This window comes from Chiloscyllium plagiosum, unplaced genomic scaffold (assembly GCF_037043375.1).
Source record: "Chiloscyllium plagiosum isolate Xiang-an unplaced genomic scaffold, Cpla_swu_hap1 HiC_scaffold_2, whole genome shotgun sequence".
NCBI lineage: Eukaryota > Metazoa > Chordata > Chondrichthyes > Orectolobiformes > Hemiscylliidae > Chiloscyllium > Chiloscyllium plagiosum.
Window position 1 is genome coordinate 106,034,454 of NW_028270140.1, and position 16,637 is coordinate 106,051,090.

At 39.8% G+C, this 16,637-nt stretch overlaps 1 protein-coding gene across 2 annotated transcripts in view; it reads right to left on the reverse strand.

Moving 5' to 3' along the window:
• Nucleotides 1-16,637, reverse strand: part of adgrv1 (adhesion G protein-coupled receptor V1) — a 571,861-nt gene that overhangs the window by 27,713 nt on the left and 527,511 nt on the right. For both annotated transcript variants that reach the window (XM_043709113.2, XM_043709105.2), the window contains one exon: nt 15,117-15,308. In XM_043709113.2, coding sequence (XP_043565048.2) covers nt 15,117-15,308 — 192 coding nt within the window. The remainder of the gene's footprint in view (nt 1-15,116; nt 15,309-16,637) is intronic.

Consider the following 16,637-nt stretch of genomic DNA (forward strand, 5'->3'; position numbering starts at 1 on the left):
TGCACTCAACAAAGGAGGGCCCAGACAAAGCTCCTGTTACACAAAGAAACAAATAGTAGCATATCATTGAAATTATTAAGAATGTTATACACTTTTAAGTGTGTCATCCTGATTATCCAGAACTATTATAAATTCTAGAAAACCATTCAAAAAGGTGTAAAAACAGGGTTTGCCTACAGACCTCTCTCCTGAATCTTCTGGAGGCCATCTGATGAGACCAGCATGACCAGAGGCAGAGAGCAGCTGACATCCAGAGGAAGGGAGAGAGAGGAAGAGAGATAGCAGCTTTGCAGACCAGAGGCAGAACCAGAGAGACAGCGATTGTGTAAATTTACAAGAGACCAGGAAGCAGTGTAAGTTTAAGGAGCCAAATAGGATTAGAGACATTGTTCTTGTAACCATTTTCCTAATAAAGTTGAGACTGTTTTGCATTGGTTACTGACTTATGTTCATATTGATTTGGACTGCATTGGTATTGTGGGACACCTGGATAAATTCATTCAAACCATTCTGGTCAGAGTTGTCTAACTTGTTTTAATGAGGAACTAGACACCAGTAAGATACAACAGCATCGTAAGGAAATGTTTTTCTCACTGCACCAAACACTCCAAAAAACTTGATGTATCTCAAGTTAGCTAAAAAAGCTTAAGATTCAACCCAATGATTCTCATAAACTTCAAAACTTCACAGTATATATACTCTTTATCCTCTTTCATCCTTCAATAAAAACTGAAAGAACTGCGGAAGCTATAAAAAGGAAGAATGGTCACCAGACCTGAAATGTTAACTCTGATTTCTCTTTACAGATGCTGCTAGACCTGCTGAGCTTGTCCAGCAATCTGTTTTTGATCTCTTCTTCAATCTTTGTACTACACACTTTCACTGTTCTGAGGGAAAGCAATTGACCTGCTCTTATGCTACACTGATAAGTGCTCAGGAATTAATATAACAAAATGATATCCTTTCAATACTTGTTCCCCTTTCTTATCTTTGTTCAGTGTCTCCCATTTATGCAATGAGCTCTCGTACTGCGAAGCAAAATATGCTGCAGCATTGTAGCATCATTCATTTGAACAATGCAGTCAACTTATCATCATATAAGATCTGCCCTTAATGTGAGCAGTCCAGGAGCTATCACTCCAAATTAAACTGGATATCTTTTTGAAATTCCTGATCTTAAACGAAATTCAATAACACTACAACATCTTGTCTCCCAAAGAAAGCCCAGAACTCATGGTAATATTTGGCGTGAACACATGGATAGTTATTTATCAGGATGCCTGCAGAATGTGGCAGAAAATGTTAATACCCAGTTATGGACAACATGCTCACTGAAAGCAGCACAGGTAACCTGCTATATACAGCTGGCTCTAGGAAAAGAACACAACTCCTTCAAAATAAACATAATTTGTACTGCACTGTTTTGTTGTTATTAGAATATCCTGAAACCTGTGCAGTTTTAGTGTTAGTTAAAAAGTAAGTTAAATTCAGGCAGATTTTGATTTCATTAAATTAATTGCTGCTATTGTTACACCTTTTTTTTAGATTTAGATTACTTACAGTGCGGAAACAGGCCCTTCGGCCCAACATGTCCACACCTACCCGTTGAAGCGCAACCCACACAGACCCATTCCCCTACATTTAACCCCTTCACCTAATACTATGGGCAATTTAGCATGACCAATTCACCTAACTGGCACATTTTTGGTTTGTGGGAGGAAACCAGAGCACCCGGTGGAAACCCATGCAGACACAGGGAGAATGTGCAAATCCACACAGAGAGTCACCTGAGGTGGGAATTGAACCCAGGTCTCTGGCGCTGTGAGGCAGCAGTGCTAACCACTGCGGCACCGTACCACCCACAAACTATGGTGGCAACACTTAAGTCATAAAATTATGGGTGAGGTTTTCCTCTACTATACCCTATTGCAAATTGGAGAAGAGGAAGATGGTTCAGGCACAATAATTAATTAAAATTACAAGAAAATAAGGCAGTGAGGTGTAATGTGTTGCCACCCTATCCAGTTTGAACTTTAGCCCCCTACTCATAATGGAAGTGCCGTAGGGCATTATTTCCCTTCGTATGATATACAAATGCCATCAAAAGGATGCTCAGCATCTTGCCCCACCTTCCACAGGAGCATATTGTGAAGGTGACGGTATGTCAGACTAGTAGCCGTGAGGTGCTACATTTGCTGAATGCAGGAGACATGGGTCTAGTTTCTGTTTATTTCTTTGCTTGTGAGATAGTGGTGTTACTGGATACGCCAGTAGTTACTGCCCATTCCTAATTGTCCAAAGACTGCTGCAAGTCTGAAGTTAAATGTATTCCAGACCAAGTAAGGAGGGTAGATTACATTTTCTAAAGGACATTAATTAAAAAGTCGTGCATCTTTATGATAATCAACAATGGTTCCACAGTCACTATTACTCCAAACTTTTACTGAACTCAAATATCATCATCTACCTAGGTGGGATTCATACCAATTTCCCAAAATATTAGTCTGGAGTTCTGAATTATTAATCCAGTAACTCTACCACATTAACACTGCCTCCCCATAATAGAGACTTCTCCTTTTTAGCCTCACAGCATGAACTTTTCTGATCAAAGCCATAGCTGAAGACCTACAAAGATTTTCTCTTCTACACTTTGGAAACCTTCAGCTTCTTCAAGGCTGGTTATCTCTTCTGGCGTTGCAGTGTTCATGCAATGCTATTCATATTTTTCCCCACTCTCAGCGGCTGACTCACATTTTATAGCAGCGAATGCTCCAGAAGCTGCCTCAATTGCAAGTGAGACAGAAATATAGGACAGGTTTGCAATGGTTTTGATAAGAATGGGAAGGATTCTTTCAGCATATGATATGAACTATTATTAATCCTTTGATTTTTTTATGTTGACAATGTAGTTAAAATGTAAAAATAGCCACAGAGATGCAATTAAAATCATGAATGCTTTTGTGTTAAAGCACAGACCAGTGCTGGATATCGTTTCATTGACTCTCTGAACGGCTATCTGTGATGTATGTGCCTAAACAGTGAGTGTCAGAAGTATTAGTGATGTACAGCATCATTCTCCCAAGTACCAATTTCTGTTTGAGGCCTGCTGCAGTGTTTTGGTGAAGCCCAACACAAGCTAAAGAAACAGCAGTTTATTTTCTGCTTAACTATTTTATACTTTATTCAACATGGAGCTCAACAATTTCAGTCCAGCTTCCATTTTAAATTTGACCCCACCCCCACTGTCCCAACCTTGCATCTTCCTTTGTTTTCATATTTTTGCTCCCAGTCAGAGCTAACCTTTATTCTGTTATTCACACCTACTCTGAACAAATGCTTTGCCACCTCTCTAAAACCATTACCATTCGTTTTTTCTCTACAAAACCATTAATTCCGAACCTCTCTAGCCCTTTAATCTTTCCTTGCCCTTCCTTTTTGTCCCACTTGCCACTCACCACCTTCCACCCATCGTTTCAACAGCATAGAATCCACCACATTTCTGCCTCTCTTCAATCTGAAGCGATATTGGACTTGAAATGTTAACTCTAATTTTCTGCTGCAGATGCTGACATAACCTGCTGAATTTCACCAATACTTTTTCTTTTTATTTCAGCGTCTGCAGTATTTCACTTTACCGTAAGGAGGTGATTTCATTTCATCGTTAGCTCAAAATGCAGAAGACAGAATGAACAGTTTACGCCTATACTCGCTAGAATTTAGAAGAATGAAGGGAGATCCAATTTATGTATTCAAGATGATAAAAGAAATGGATAAAATAGACATGAAGTGGTTGCTTCCTCTTGTGAGGCATTCTAGGACAAGGGATCATAGACTTAGGATAAGGGGTAGCAAATTTAAAATAGAGTTGAGGAGAAACTACTTCTCTCAAAGGGTTGTGAATCTGTGGAATTCACTACCCCAAAGTGCAGTGGATGCTGGGACAGTGAGTACATTTGAGGAGGAGTTAGACAGATTATCAATTGATAATGGGTTGAAAGGTTATGGGGAGAAGGAAGGAAAATGGGGGGGTGAGGAAAATATCAGCTAGAGCAGACTTGATGGGCTGAATGGCCTAATCTGCTCCTATATCTTATGAACTTATAAATCAGTTGCAGCATTCAGTCTGCTTCTCAAAATGAGACCTGCAGACTTAAGATCAAACCAAATAGTTCAGCTTAGTACCATTCCAGTGTTTCTTACACTTTTAACCACCAGGGTCAGCAACAGAACTTTAAACATTGATGAAGTTGAATACCTATAATCAAACGTATAGACAAATGAATACATGAGGCACTTCATGTATTCTGCTCGTCACTCAACTTCTAACAGAAATGCATTTTGCATGTTATTTTTTGTGTTACTGATGCATTGAGAAAGCTTGCCCAGTTTCTGCTATGCCCTCAGTTGTGTGATGCCACTGTAGTTCATTGTGATCTTGTCCTGCATTACCAACAGCAATGTACATTTACTGCTGCTCTCAAAGGAAAAAGACCTGGATTGTTTAAGTTTCTCATCTTTTAGAATGATCGTGCTTGTTTCAGTTCTTTCATACGTAAATCGCAAAACTGTTTTTCAATATATAATTTCAATTACATCACACTGTAAACATCTGCTATAAATTCTGTGTCTTACGATCTTATACTCCACAACCACCTGATGAAGGAGCAATACTCCGAAAGCTAGTGCTTCCAAATAAACTTGTTGGACTATAACCTGGTGTTGTGTGATTTTTTAACTTTGTACTCCCCAGTCCAACACAGACATCTCCAATTCAATTTTAAAGGAAATTTTCACTATCTTGACTATTTCAATGCTACTCAAGGAGTGTATGTGCTGCCTTATATTTTCATCTCACATCTAATAATCTGTACCAGTATTTATGTGTACGGTGTTAGCATTCTTGCCAGAATCAGAATGCTTTCCCTCAGCACACAATTGAAGCTAACAATTCAGTGCAGCACATTACTACATTCTCAGAATTACTCTTTTTGGATTGAGATGCAAGTTGTTCTCAGTTTAAAAGACCATGCATTCTGAAATAGTAGGTTAGGTTTTGAACCCTGTACATGCAATTTGATGGAGTTTAGAGTTAGCAGAAATTGACATAATGGAGTTAAGTCATCTTTGAAAGTGCTGCTGGGCTCTGCAAGGGCCCATAGGGCACTCCTTTTTCCTTGCCGTTGTAACAGAGAAGAAACGGCTGAAAGTTGCCTGTTTAGCAGCTGGAGAGTGGTGTCATTTTCAGTGACTCAATGTCAAGAGCAGTTTAATGACCAAAGCAGCCCAGGAAACTGAAATACAGTGGCTCACTCAAATAAAGCCTGATGTATGCATCAAGCTGTATCCTCACTCTGCCTTCTGAGCTCTTCTCCAGCATATCATTCTTCATACCAACTTAATTTGAAGATTCCCATGCCTCTGTGGAAATGCACTTGCTTAGATCCCCATATGTCCAACCTCACTGACACTCATTAACATTGTCATGCCTCTTCTTCATAGTCATCGGAAATAAGTGCAACTGATGCCATCATTCATCATGCTCTTCTTTCCATCTTTGGAGAAGAGAACATCAAATATCAGGAAGAGGCACTTCATCCATCTTGCAACTGATAGCTCCAGAGCAGGTGACACTGGAGAATAGTGGAGTCTAAATGTGTCTAGTCTTCAGAGATGGGAAGACGGAGACCTCCCAGGTACCAGAATAAAGTACCGGTTTTTGACATGCCACAAATACTCACTCATGTAGACTTGATGTGAGTAAGATATTATCATGTGCATAATGATCACTTAAAACATTCTTACCTTGTTTTAATTTATATCTTTAATTTCACCCACAAGCTCAGTTGTTCACACTTTAGTGTGACCATTAAGACAAATCGTCAGATTGTCATCTAATGGCTCATAACAAGTGAGTAAATGCAGATGGAGACAAGGATAGCAGTGGAGTATCTGTATAGAGGCTGCAGGGTAGTCCAAGCTACATTCAGCTGGACAAATGCTGGCTGTTGATGAACAGAATGCTTCTTAAGCAGGAGTGAATAATGTGCGATGTACTAGCAGGCTTTCCATCACACTGTGCTTGCTTACAGAAATCATGTAGTAGTCTGTTTCAAACATGAATGGGACGATGTTGTGGGTCTTTGTCATGATGCCTTGAATAGAATGGCCAACTGAATGAAACATTGAAAATAGCATGCATGCCTGCACACTGTAAATATCACTGTAAATTGGATGACTCACTAATCCACACCTCGGTGATAGCAAGTAGATATGGTAGGCCATGACAGGGTTGATTATGAAAGGAGAAACAGAGTAAGGTCAAAGCTCACTTCTCACTCATGACCAATTGCCCTCTCAGTCAGTACCTTATGAACTCCCTAGACTCCACTTGCACAGGTACAGGTACAGGAACAGGCACAAGGTTGGAGTTATCTTTAGCCAGGTTTAAGTGGGCTCCTAAATCCAGAAGACATCAATCAAGAGCATCTGAGCAGCCGGAGCAGTAATCTGAGCAACGTGCCTCCAGCTTGACTGAAAGCACAAGGGTAGCACCAGAAAAAAAAGTGAGGAAAAAGAAAAGTGAAGATATGTTGCTGCACAAGGATAATCCTATGGGAGTGTTATACAAAGTTAGATTGTTAAGCTCCTGATTATTTTTTGACTCAGATAAATATCATTTCCTACACCCACTTTACTACGTCACCTATTTTTGCTGCCTGCAACTGACCTTTGAAACTTATGGTGAAGGGTAAAAGATGAACTGGCACCAAACTGTGAAAACAATGTTTGTTTGCATGCAAGACTACTTTGTCACGGTGTCATTGGGTGAGATGGATTGGGGAAGAAGTGGCATTTGCTTGTGCTTATCACATGTCTGACACCTAAGTGGACTGTACAGTAATGAGGGCACTGATCTGTTTCCTTGTATGCCTCAAAATCATGTGAAGAGACACTCATGCTGTGGTGTTTGATTCATCTGAGGAATCAAGCCTCATTACTGCACAATCACAGCACACGAGACACTCGCCAGTGTGCACTGAAGGGCATTGCTATTTATTTGTAAATGGGATGTGGCAACTCTGGGTAGGTCAGCATTTATTGCCATTCCTGATTTCTCAGGCAGCAGTTAAGAATTAACCACATTGCTGGGGGTCTGGAATTACATGTAGGCCAAGCCAGTTAAGATTAGCAGTTTTCCTTCCCAAAAGAATATTAGTGAACTGAATGGGATTTCACAACATTTGACAATAGTCACCATTCGGCTATTTCAATTTCAGATTTTAGTGAATTCAAATTTCACCAGCTGGCATTGTAGGATTGGAACTCATATTCCCAGAATATTAACCTGGGATTTTTGAATCTGGTTTCCATCACCTGCAGTCATTATTTTTACCTCTCTGAAATAAACATCTGGTTGTTGTGTGCCTTTCACTTCATTTCCAAGATTTTTGTTTTGGTTTCTCACCAAATCATCAGCCCCATTGTAACTGGTATATATTCTCTTCAAGCATCTAATCAGAAATTCTGCTTTGGAGTATAAAGAGATTGTGGAAAATGGACTGGCACAGAGTGAAAGCACCAAGGCAGCTGCCTAGAAATCTTGTGTGCACGTCCACATAATCATCTCTGTTTGGTTTCTCATCAGCTTCATATTGATGGAGTGGTCTCCTTTGAATACTGCTGGGCGATCTAGGGTGCCTTAATTACCACATGTAATTGCCATGATCCCCTGGATAATTCAGTTGGAACCACTAAAATTCCACTTCCTCTCACTGGTACCATTAGTGGCACAGTTGACATAATTGCTAACCTTTTACTTCTATAAATACAGCAAATATCTCTGAGTTTTCTTTGATTTTACCTGGTAATTTCTTTTAGCATCCTGCCTTTTCTTTCCTTTATGTCACTCCTTCACTTTTATGGTATTCTATACTTTCTGCAGCGTTGAACTTCTCTTGTCTGACATGAGTCTTCTTTTTTTATCTTATGCTACTCTGCATAATCTTAGGTATTCAATTGACTAGGGAGTCTATCCTTTGAGCTTTGTGGTAATATATTTGTTTGGAACTCTTTTAGCTCCCCTTTGAATCAGCTCCCCGTATCTGGAAGACAAAATGTCTCTGACCCCTCTATAGGGCCTTTGATCTTCCAATCCCAAGGCTTCCACGACCCCTTCAGGCCCCTAAAATCCCCCTACAAGGTATTTTATTTCCTGTCCTAATGACCAGATGAGCCTTCTAATTCCTCTCCTGGGCATACGGCCACATCAGGATACCTGGATGGCACTTCCCCAACCAATTGTCCCTTCCTGTCCTACTCATCCGATCATCCCTGCACCCACAGCCAACTATGGACTCAAATTCACCTGGTGTCAGCCTTTCACTGACTGGCTGCCTGGACTGCTGGAAACCCAGCCTGATAATCCAATAGAGAATTGAGTGGCTATGTCACAATGTTCCCATGGATTTAGAAGTAACCTTATGTGTGGGGGGGAGGAATCAAAACTTTTAGGTTATCTGAAGTTCTTTAAGTCCTCTGCTCCTGATGGATCAGGATATAAAACTTCAGTCTTGAAGGTAGCTGATAGATTTGTTACCATTTATTGCTTAAAAGCTGTTGTGTGAAATGGAAAGAATGGCTAAATGCAAACCATTAAATAGGACCATCTTTGCTTGCTTTGAATCCAGATATGAAATTGTGTGATAATACCTCCCATGCATCATTGGACTTACACCGATATGGATGTTTCTGTAACTAATTAACTGCATCAATTAGCCACTATTTGTTTTACAGGTGGCAGAGAAACTTTCTCTGGTTAAACACATAACCACCTGCAAAAGTTGAAATAAAAATCCAACTATAGTTAGTTACTGATTAACAATTTAAATTGACTGATGTGTATAGCACATACTTGAACTGCACCTGTATAACAAACATGCTAATGCTTAATAGTACATTGTGTAACTTTTCACATTCTATTGAGATACTGGCTATCAATTAAGAATTGTGAAAGAAAGTTCTTAATGTCTAGTTGTCGTGCTTCAAGCAGCTATGTTTTCTCTTGTTCGCCCTTCAAGACGGCAATGAGAGTGTTCATCATCTGAGGTGTTTGGCAAGGTTCCAGTGGATACATTGGTGACTGCTAAGGGCAATCTTTGCCTGGAAGGTTCTCCTGCAAATTTTTTAATCACTCATGGGACATGGCGTCGCTAGCTGGCCAGCATTTATCGCCTGTCCCTACTTGTCCTTGAGAAGGTGTTGGTGAGCTGCATCTTAAACTGCTACATGGGATGGAGCACTTTAGCTATGAAGAGAGGCCGGATAGACTTAGATTGTTTTCCTTTATGCACAGAAGGCTGACGGGGGACTTGATAGAGGTGTATAAGGTTATGAAGGGCATGGAGAGTGTGGACAGGAAGTAGCTGTTCCCCTTAGTTGAAGGGACATTCATGAGTGCATATAATTTTGAAGTGAAGGACAGGAGGCTCAGAAGGGATTTGAGGAAACAATGTTTCACCAAAAACGACAGTGGGAATTTGGAATCTACTGTTTGGGAGGGCAGTATAGCTGGGAAGGTTTACAACCTTTAAAAATCATGATTTGGAGACGCCGGTTTTCGACTGGGGTGTACAAAGTTAAAAATTACACACCAGGTTATAGTCCAACAGGTTTAATTGGAAGCACTAGCTTTCGGAGTGCTGCTCCTTCATCACCTGATGAACCACCTGATGAAGGAGCAGCGCTCCAAAAGCTAGTGCTTCCAAATAAATCTGTTGAACTATAATCTGCTATTGTGTGACTTTTAACCTTTAAAAGGTATGTGGACGAGCACTTGAAACATTATAACATTCGAGGCTATGGGTCAAGTGTGAGAAAATGGGATTAGTGTAGATAGGTTGGTACAAACTCAGTGGGCCGAAGGGCTTCTTCTGTGCTGTATGATTCACTTGCAGTTAAATGGTGATAGTACCACACATCATAATGGATAGTGTTCTCAATGTGAAAATGAGGCTTTGCATCCACATTGTCTGTGGTCAATACTCCTACCAATACTCTCATGGACAGATACAACAACGACAGATAAATTGGTGGAGTTGAGATCTAGTACGTTTTTCCAGCTAATTGGATCTCTCGCAGTGAATTTAGCCCACTCTAGCAGTGAGGTCCTTTAGGGCACGGCCAGTAATCAACAGGTGATTTGTTGCCCATGTTTGACTTAATGCCATAAGACTTTAAGACTTCAATATTGAGGACTCCCACAGAAGCTTCTCCATGACTGCACCACTTTTAGTGGGTTTATCCTGACAATGAGACAACACAGAACTAGTGATAGTGCTGGTGGTGTCCCAGGTACTGTCTGTAAGATATGATTCTGTGAGATGGACTATGACAGGCTACAGCTTGACTAGCTTTTGGGAAGCTCCCTTAATTTGGGCATAGGCCTCCTGATGTCTGGGTAACCAGACTGGGTTCGTCTTTTCATTTTCAATTTCTTGGTCAATGTCAATGTCAATGTGAAGCTGATTTCATTTGTTTTAGACTTCACAATGGTTTGCTAAATCTGAGAGACTAACTAGCAGGGCATTGAGGAGTCAACCACCTTATTGTGGGTAAAAGCAAATTACTGCAGATGCTGGAATCTGAAACCAAAAGAGAAAATGCTGGAAAATCTCAGCAGGTCTGGCAGCATCTGTAAGGAGAGAAAAGAGCTGATGTTTCGAGTCTAAATGACCCTCTGTCAAAGGGTCAGTTAGACTCAAAACGTCAGCTCTTTTCTCTCCTTACAGATGCTGCCAGACCTGCTGAGATTTTCCAGCATTTTCTCTTTTGGCACCTTATTGTGGGCATGGAGTCACACAAAGGCCAGAGCATGTAAGGACAATTTTTTTCCTTTTGGAAAGGACATTCGTTACCAGATGGGTTTTTATGATATATGGCAAAGGTTTTGCAATACACAAGACATGACACTGCAGATGGTGAGATTTGAACCCCAACTCATCTAGGCTACTAACCCAGTTACATTACCATTACACCTCTGTCTCGTCTTGTTTGTCTATTTAATTTTGGGTAGAGGTTATCATAGAATGTATCCTCAACTTCATCCAGGTTGGTCATCGTAGGGGCACAGACACTGCTGAGAGTTGCTTGCTTGCAGCCATGATTCTTCACTTATTAAAGAGGGTTGAGATGTTCAACTCCAATTTCAGTTGGTGTTGTGGAAAGGTAAAAGGAAATTGATCAGGAAGCCATTCTCCAGCTTCCAACTGTTTGCAAACATTTTGTAGATTCTTCTCTGAAATTGCTGGTAAAATGACTCTCCACAATGTTTACTTTGGTTCAAAAGGCAGCCTTCTCAATCAGCAATCTTTATAATCAAAGCAAACATTTCCTCAGTGTGTGACAACAGACTATTGAAGCATTACTTTAATGGATAATGCATTTGTCACCATTAATGTCTGAGTCATGTTAAGCATTAAAAACACCATTGAGGACTGCTTTGCAGTATTGTCAAGGAATCTTCAGGAAGATTTAAATTTTGAAAGCCCCTCTAGCCAGGTCCAGGTGTTCTCTGGGCAATTGATATCCGCAGTCAGCATGTACAATTTAAAATCTGTCAAAACGCTGCCCATTACTTTAGTTGCCCTGGACTTGACTGGTCACATTTAGCCGATGCAGACATCAGGATCCAGATTTTCAAATGTCTTCTGGTTCATGAGTTAGTGCAGGCACAAGTTGAAAATCACAGTTCTAGGGAGCAGCTCAAGATCTCGAAAGCTTCTGGGACAAATTTAATTTTTCAAACTGCTAGTTGGGAATGGGGAGAAAAGAATGAACTCACTCATTGCCAATTAACAGGCCATTGATTTCTTGTAGGATCTTGTTCAGGGCAGGAGGATCAAGAATGCACTCTCCAAAGCTAATTTTGCTAAACCTGAATAATGTTCTGTGGAAGATGAAACAATGGAGTAGGTCAATTTTCAGCTGAAAAAGGTGTAGACTAGGATCATAGTAGTATCATAGGGTACAGACAGGGATTATTCTAGATGCGGTAGAAATGCTTGAACGTAGAGCAATATTAGGATATAAATGCTTAAATTACTAATATAAACATTTTGCACTGTGGTGATAACTCTGTTTTAATGAAGCAATCCCAATTAAAAATGAAAATGTTGATGAAATTAGTTATGACATAAACATAGCCAAAAGAAAGACATCTTGACAAACAATAGCATGACTTAACCATTAAAGCTTGTAGGCCCATCATGAAAACAGCTGTAAACTTCATCGGGAGGATCACAGAAGTATTACAGCACAGAAGGAAGCCATTTGGCCCATCATATATGCACTGCTACTTCAAATGAACATCAGTACTTAATGCCAATTTCATGCTTCTTCCCCAGTATCCTTGCACATTATTTCTATTCAAATAATCATCCAATGCTCTCTTGAATGCCTCAACTGACCTGCCTCCAGCAGACTTCCAGACAGTACTTTGCTGTGTGAAAAAAAAAACTTCTCTTGCATCATGTTTGCTATTTTTGCAAATCACTTTAAATCTGTGCCCTCTGGTTCTTAATCCTTTTCCTGGTGGGAATAGTTTCTTCCACCCCATTTTATCAAGATTTTGAAAGCCCCTATGAATTCTCTTTATAACCTTCTGCTCCACAAGAGAACAGCCCCAACTTTTTAAATGTATCCTCATCAGTGAAATTCTTCATTTTTGAAATCATTCCTGTAAATGACTTCTGCATTCCCTGCAAAGCGTTTGCATCCTTCCTGTAATGTGGTACCCAGAACTGTATATAATACTCCAATCAAGGTCTAACAAGTGTATTATACAAGTTCAACATCCTTGCTCCAGTAGTCTATGTGCTTATTAGTAAAGCCAAGGATATTGTATACTTTATTAACTGCTTTCTGCAGCTTTGCAGCCATCTTCAATGGTTCCTCTGCTCCTGTCCTCACTTTAAAATTGTATACTCTATCTTATATTGTATATAGTGTTAATATTTTATTTTCATTGTCCTTCTTACCAATAGGCATTACCTTGCACTGCTCTACATTAAACCCCATGTACCAGCTATCCACCTACTCAACCAATTTGTCTAAGCCTTTTTGGAGTTCGACACTCTCCTCCTTACAAGTTACAATTCTTCAAAATACCATATCATCTGTAAACTTTGAAATTATTACCTGCACACCAAGATCTAGCTCATTAATATATATCAGGAAAAGCAAGGGTCCCAATACCAACATCTGCTAAAAAAACCTTCTTTCAACCTGAAACTATCCATTGATCACTACTCTCTGTTTCTTATCAATCAGAACAACCCTATATCTACTATCACCTATTATACATCACACACGTGTGACAAAGTATCAAACATCTTCTGAAAGTACATGTTCACCACATCAACAACGTTACCTTCATTGGGATTTTTGTTACTTCTTCAAAAAACTCCAACAAGTTAGTTCAACCTAATTTTTCCTTTAGAAAACCATGCTAATTTTTCCTAATCAACCCACCTTTTTCCTCAAGACTACAAATCGTATCCGTTGTAATAGTTTCTAGAAGTTTCCACCATTGAAGTTAAACCGACTGGTTTGTAATTGCTGGGCTTATCCTTACAACCTTTCTGAAACAAGGTTGTAATATTTGCAGTCATTTAACCTTCTGGTGCCTTTCCTGAGTCTGGGAAAGATTGAATGATTGTGCTCGGTGCCCCTTCAATCTCCATTTGCACTTTCTTCAAAATCCTTGGACGCATCTCATTCAGTCCTGGTGCCTTGTCATCTTTAAGCACAAACCATCTTTCTCTCTCAATTTTGACTTCTTCTAGTGACAAAATTTCTTCTTTTGTCACCATGTCCTGGGTGGCATCTCCCTCTTTGTTGGCAACAGATGCAAAGTATTAATTTAACAATTCAGTCGTGGTCACTGCCTCTATGTGTAAATTCCCTTAGAACATAGAACAATACAGCGCAGACCAGGCCCTTCGGCCCTCGATGTTGTGCCGACCTGTGGACTTTTCTCAGCTCGTCTCCCTACACTATCCCAAAATCATCCATGAGCTTATCTAAGGATTGTTTAAATCTCCCTAATGTGGCTGAATTGACTACTTTAGCATTCCACGCCCTTACCACTCTTTGTGTAAAGAACTTGCCCCTGACATCAGTCTTAAATCTATCACCCCTCAATTTTTAGTTATGCCCTCTCGTACAAGCTGATGTCATCATCCTAGGAAAATGTCTTTCTCTGTTTACCCTATCTAATCCTCTGATCATCTTGTATGTCTCTATCAAATCCCCCCTTAGCCTTCTTCCTTCCAATGAGAAAAGGCCAAAGTCTCTCAGCCTTTCCTCATAAGACCTTCCCTCCAGACCAGGCAACATCCTGGTAAATCCTCCCTGCACCTTTTCCAATGCTTCCACATCCTTTTTGTAATGGGGCGACCAGAACTGTACACAATATTCCAAGTGTGACCACACCAGCGTTTTGTATCGTTGCAGCATGATATTGTGGTTCCGGAACTCAATCCCTCTACCAATGTAACGTAACACACCGTATATCTTCTTAACAGCACTATCCACCTGGGTGGCAACTTTCAGGGATCTATGCACATGGACTCCAAGATCCCTCTGCACATCCACACTACCAAGAATCTTTCAGTTGACCAAGTACTCTGCCATTCTGTTATTCTTCCCAAACTGCATCACCTCACATTTAGTGGTCTCTGAGCAGTCCTACTCCTCCTTTTATCACTCTTTTACTATTTTTCTGAAGAAAAAGAATACCCAGCATCTCACATACAATCATTCCATGCCATATCACACCCAATAGTCTAGAGGGGAAATCTGGAACAGAATGTCAGCCTATGAAAATGTTACACATAAAGTTGAACTATAGCAGAAAGTTTTAACATCACAACAGGTGAGTGATTACACTCAAACATTTCTAATTTAATTTGTTAATGAGATTTCATTACCTGCATATGTTGTGTTGATAAGAACACTCTTAAGACACATTAAAATAACATGTGTAGTCAGAAAATTCTTGAGTAATGAAACAACCCTGTAATCAAGTTTCAATGAAATTACAGCTCTGGTAATGTTACCTCTTCCATTGCAGTGATAAGGTTTTGTGTGGACTTGCTGATCTCTCCTCCCACTGACGGTGCACCACTACCTGGTGTGAGATAGGCTGATCCTGCACTTGGATGACCATTGACTTCCATATTGTAGCTTGCTTTTACTGGCCAGCACAGTTGGTTGTGCAAGATAAAGTACACCACAAAAACATACAGGCCCTAAAAAAACACAATCAAAAGCATGACAAAACAAACTTTATTAAAGCTTACAAATTTAATTTCATATTAAACAAAACGGATTTGCTCCAGCATGTACCAGAAGAGCTGGCTTGCAGAATTTTGATTATATCATTTTTATCATTTTGAATCTTTTTCAATGATTTTTGGCGAGCATCACCACCTAATGTTACTGACTTGACATTTGAGTTCCATTTTCTGCTAAGCCTGGCTATTTTACCCTGTGGTGTTCACAATATGTATTAGGTAAAAACAATGACTGCAGATGCTGGAAACCAGATTCTGGATTAGTGGTGCTGGAAGAGCACAGCAGTTCAGGCAGCATCCAAGGAGCTTCGAAATCGACGTTTCGGGCAAAAGCCCTTCCTGATGAAGGGCTTTTACCTGAAACGTCGATTTCGAAGGTCCTTGGATGCTGCCTGAACTGCTGTGCTCTTCCAGCACCACTAGTCCACAAAATGTATTAGCAAAAGGGATTGCAGCAAGTTACTATATTTTACATTAGGATTAAGTCCCAGCACAACATCATGGGCCTAAGGGCCTGTTCTGTGCTGTACTTTTCTATGTTCTATGTTCTAAGTCGCTAAATACCACGTATTATAAAATTAGTTTTTATCCAGCAGAGAAAGGTTATGTATTTTGATAAAAAGGTAATTTGAGGGTTAATTTGATACATATTGAGTTTCAGCAATTGCAATCCCAATTCCATTGAAAGCTTGCTTGCCTATGAAATAAAACTGTAGGGAAGACATTTTTTTTTAAATACATTGTAAAGGTTAATAATTTGTCAGAAGAAACTAGCACACTTTTGGTAAACAGACGTTCAGACCGTTTTTCATTTGCTGATAGTTGTTTAAATGGGTGATACAGAAACAATTGCCCTTCTGTGGTTGTTTATGCCCAACAGCATAAATTCCCACAAGGCCTTTAACCATATAAGGAAGCTTCTCGTCAAAACAAAATACCACAGTGCCAAGATCATCTTTTCTCACCAACATACATCATTGAAGCCTAAACAGGTCTTGACTGCAGTGTTCATTTTAGATGTTTATTAAATTCCGAATCATCACTGTAAATGTCCAAAGAGCTACATTCTGCTTTCAATAAAGATTAAGTCAGATTTTTCAAAAATTTGTGCACATCAATCAATATGGAAAATCATTACTTTCTTTGAAGTTAGAATTCATACTTTGAATTTAGCAATATAAATTTTGTATGAAGTCTGCATAGACTGGCTGCTTGTATCAGTTTCTGTCCATGGTCATCAGCGGCAGTTATTCCTGTATCTCACCGTGTGTCATGACATTTGGT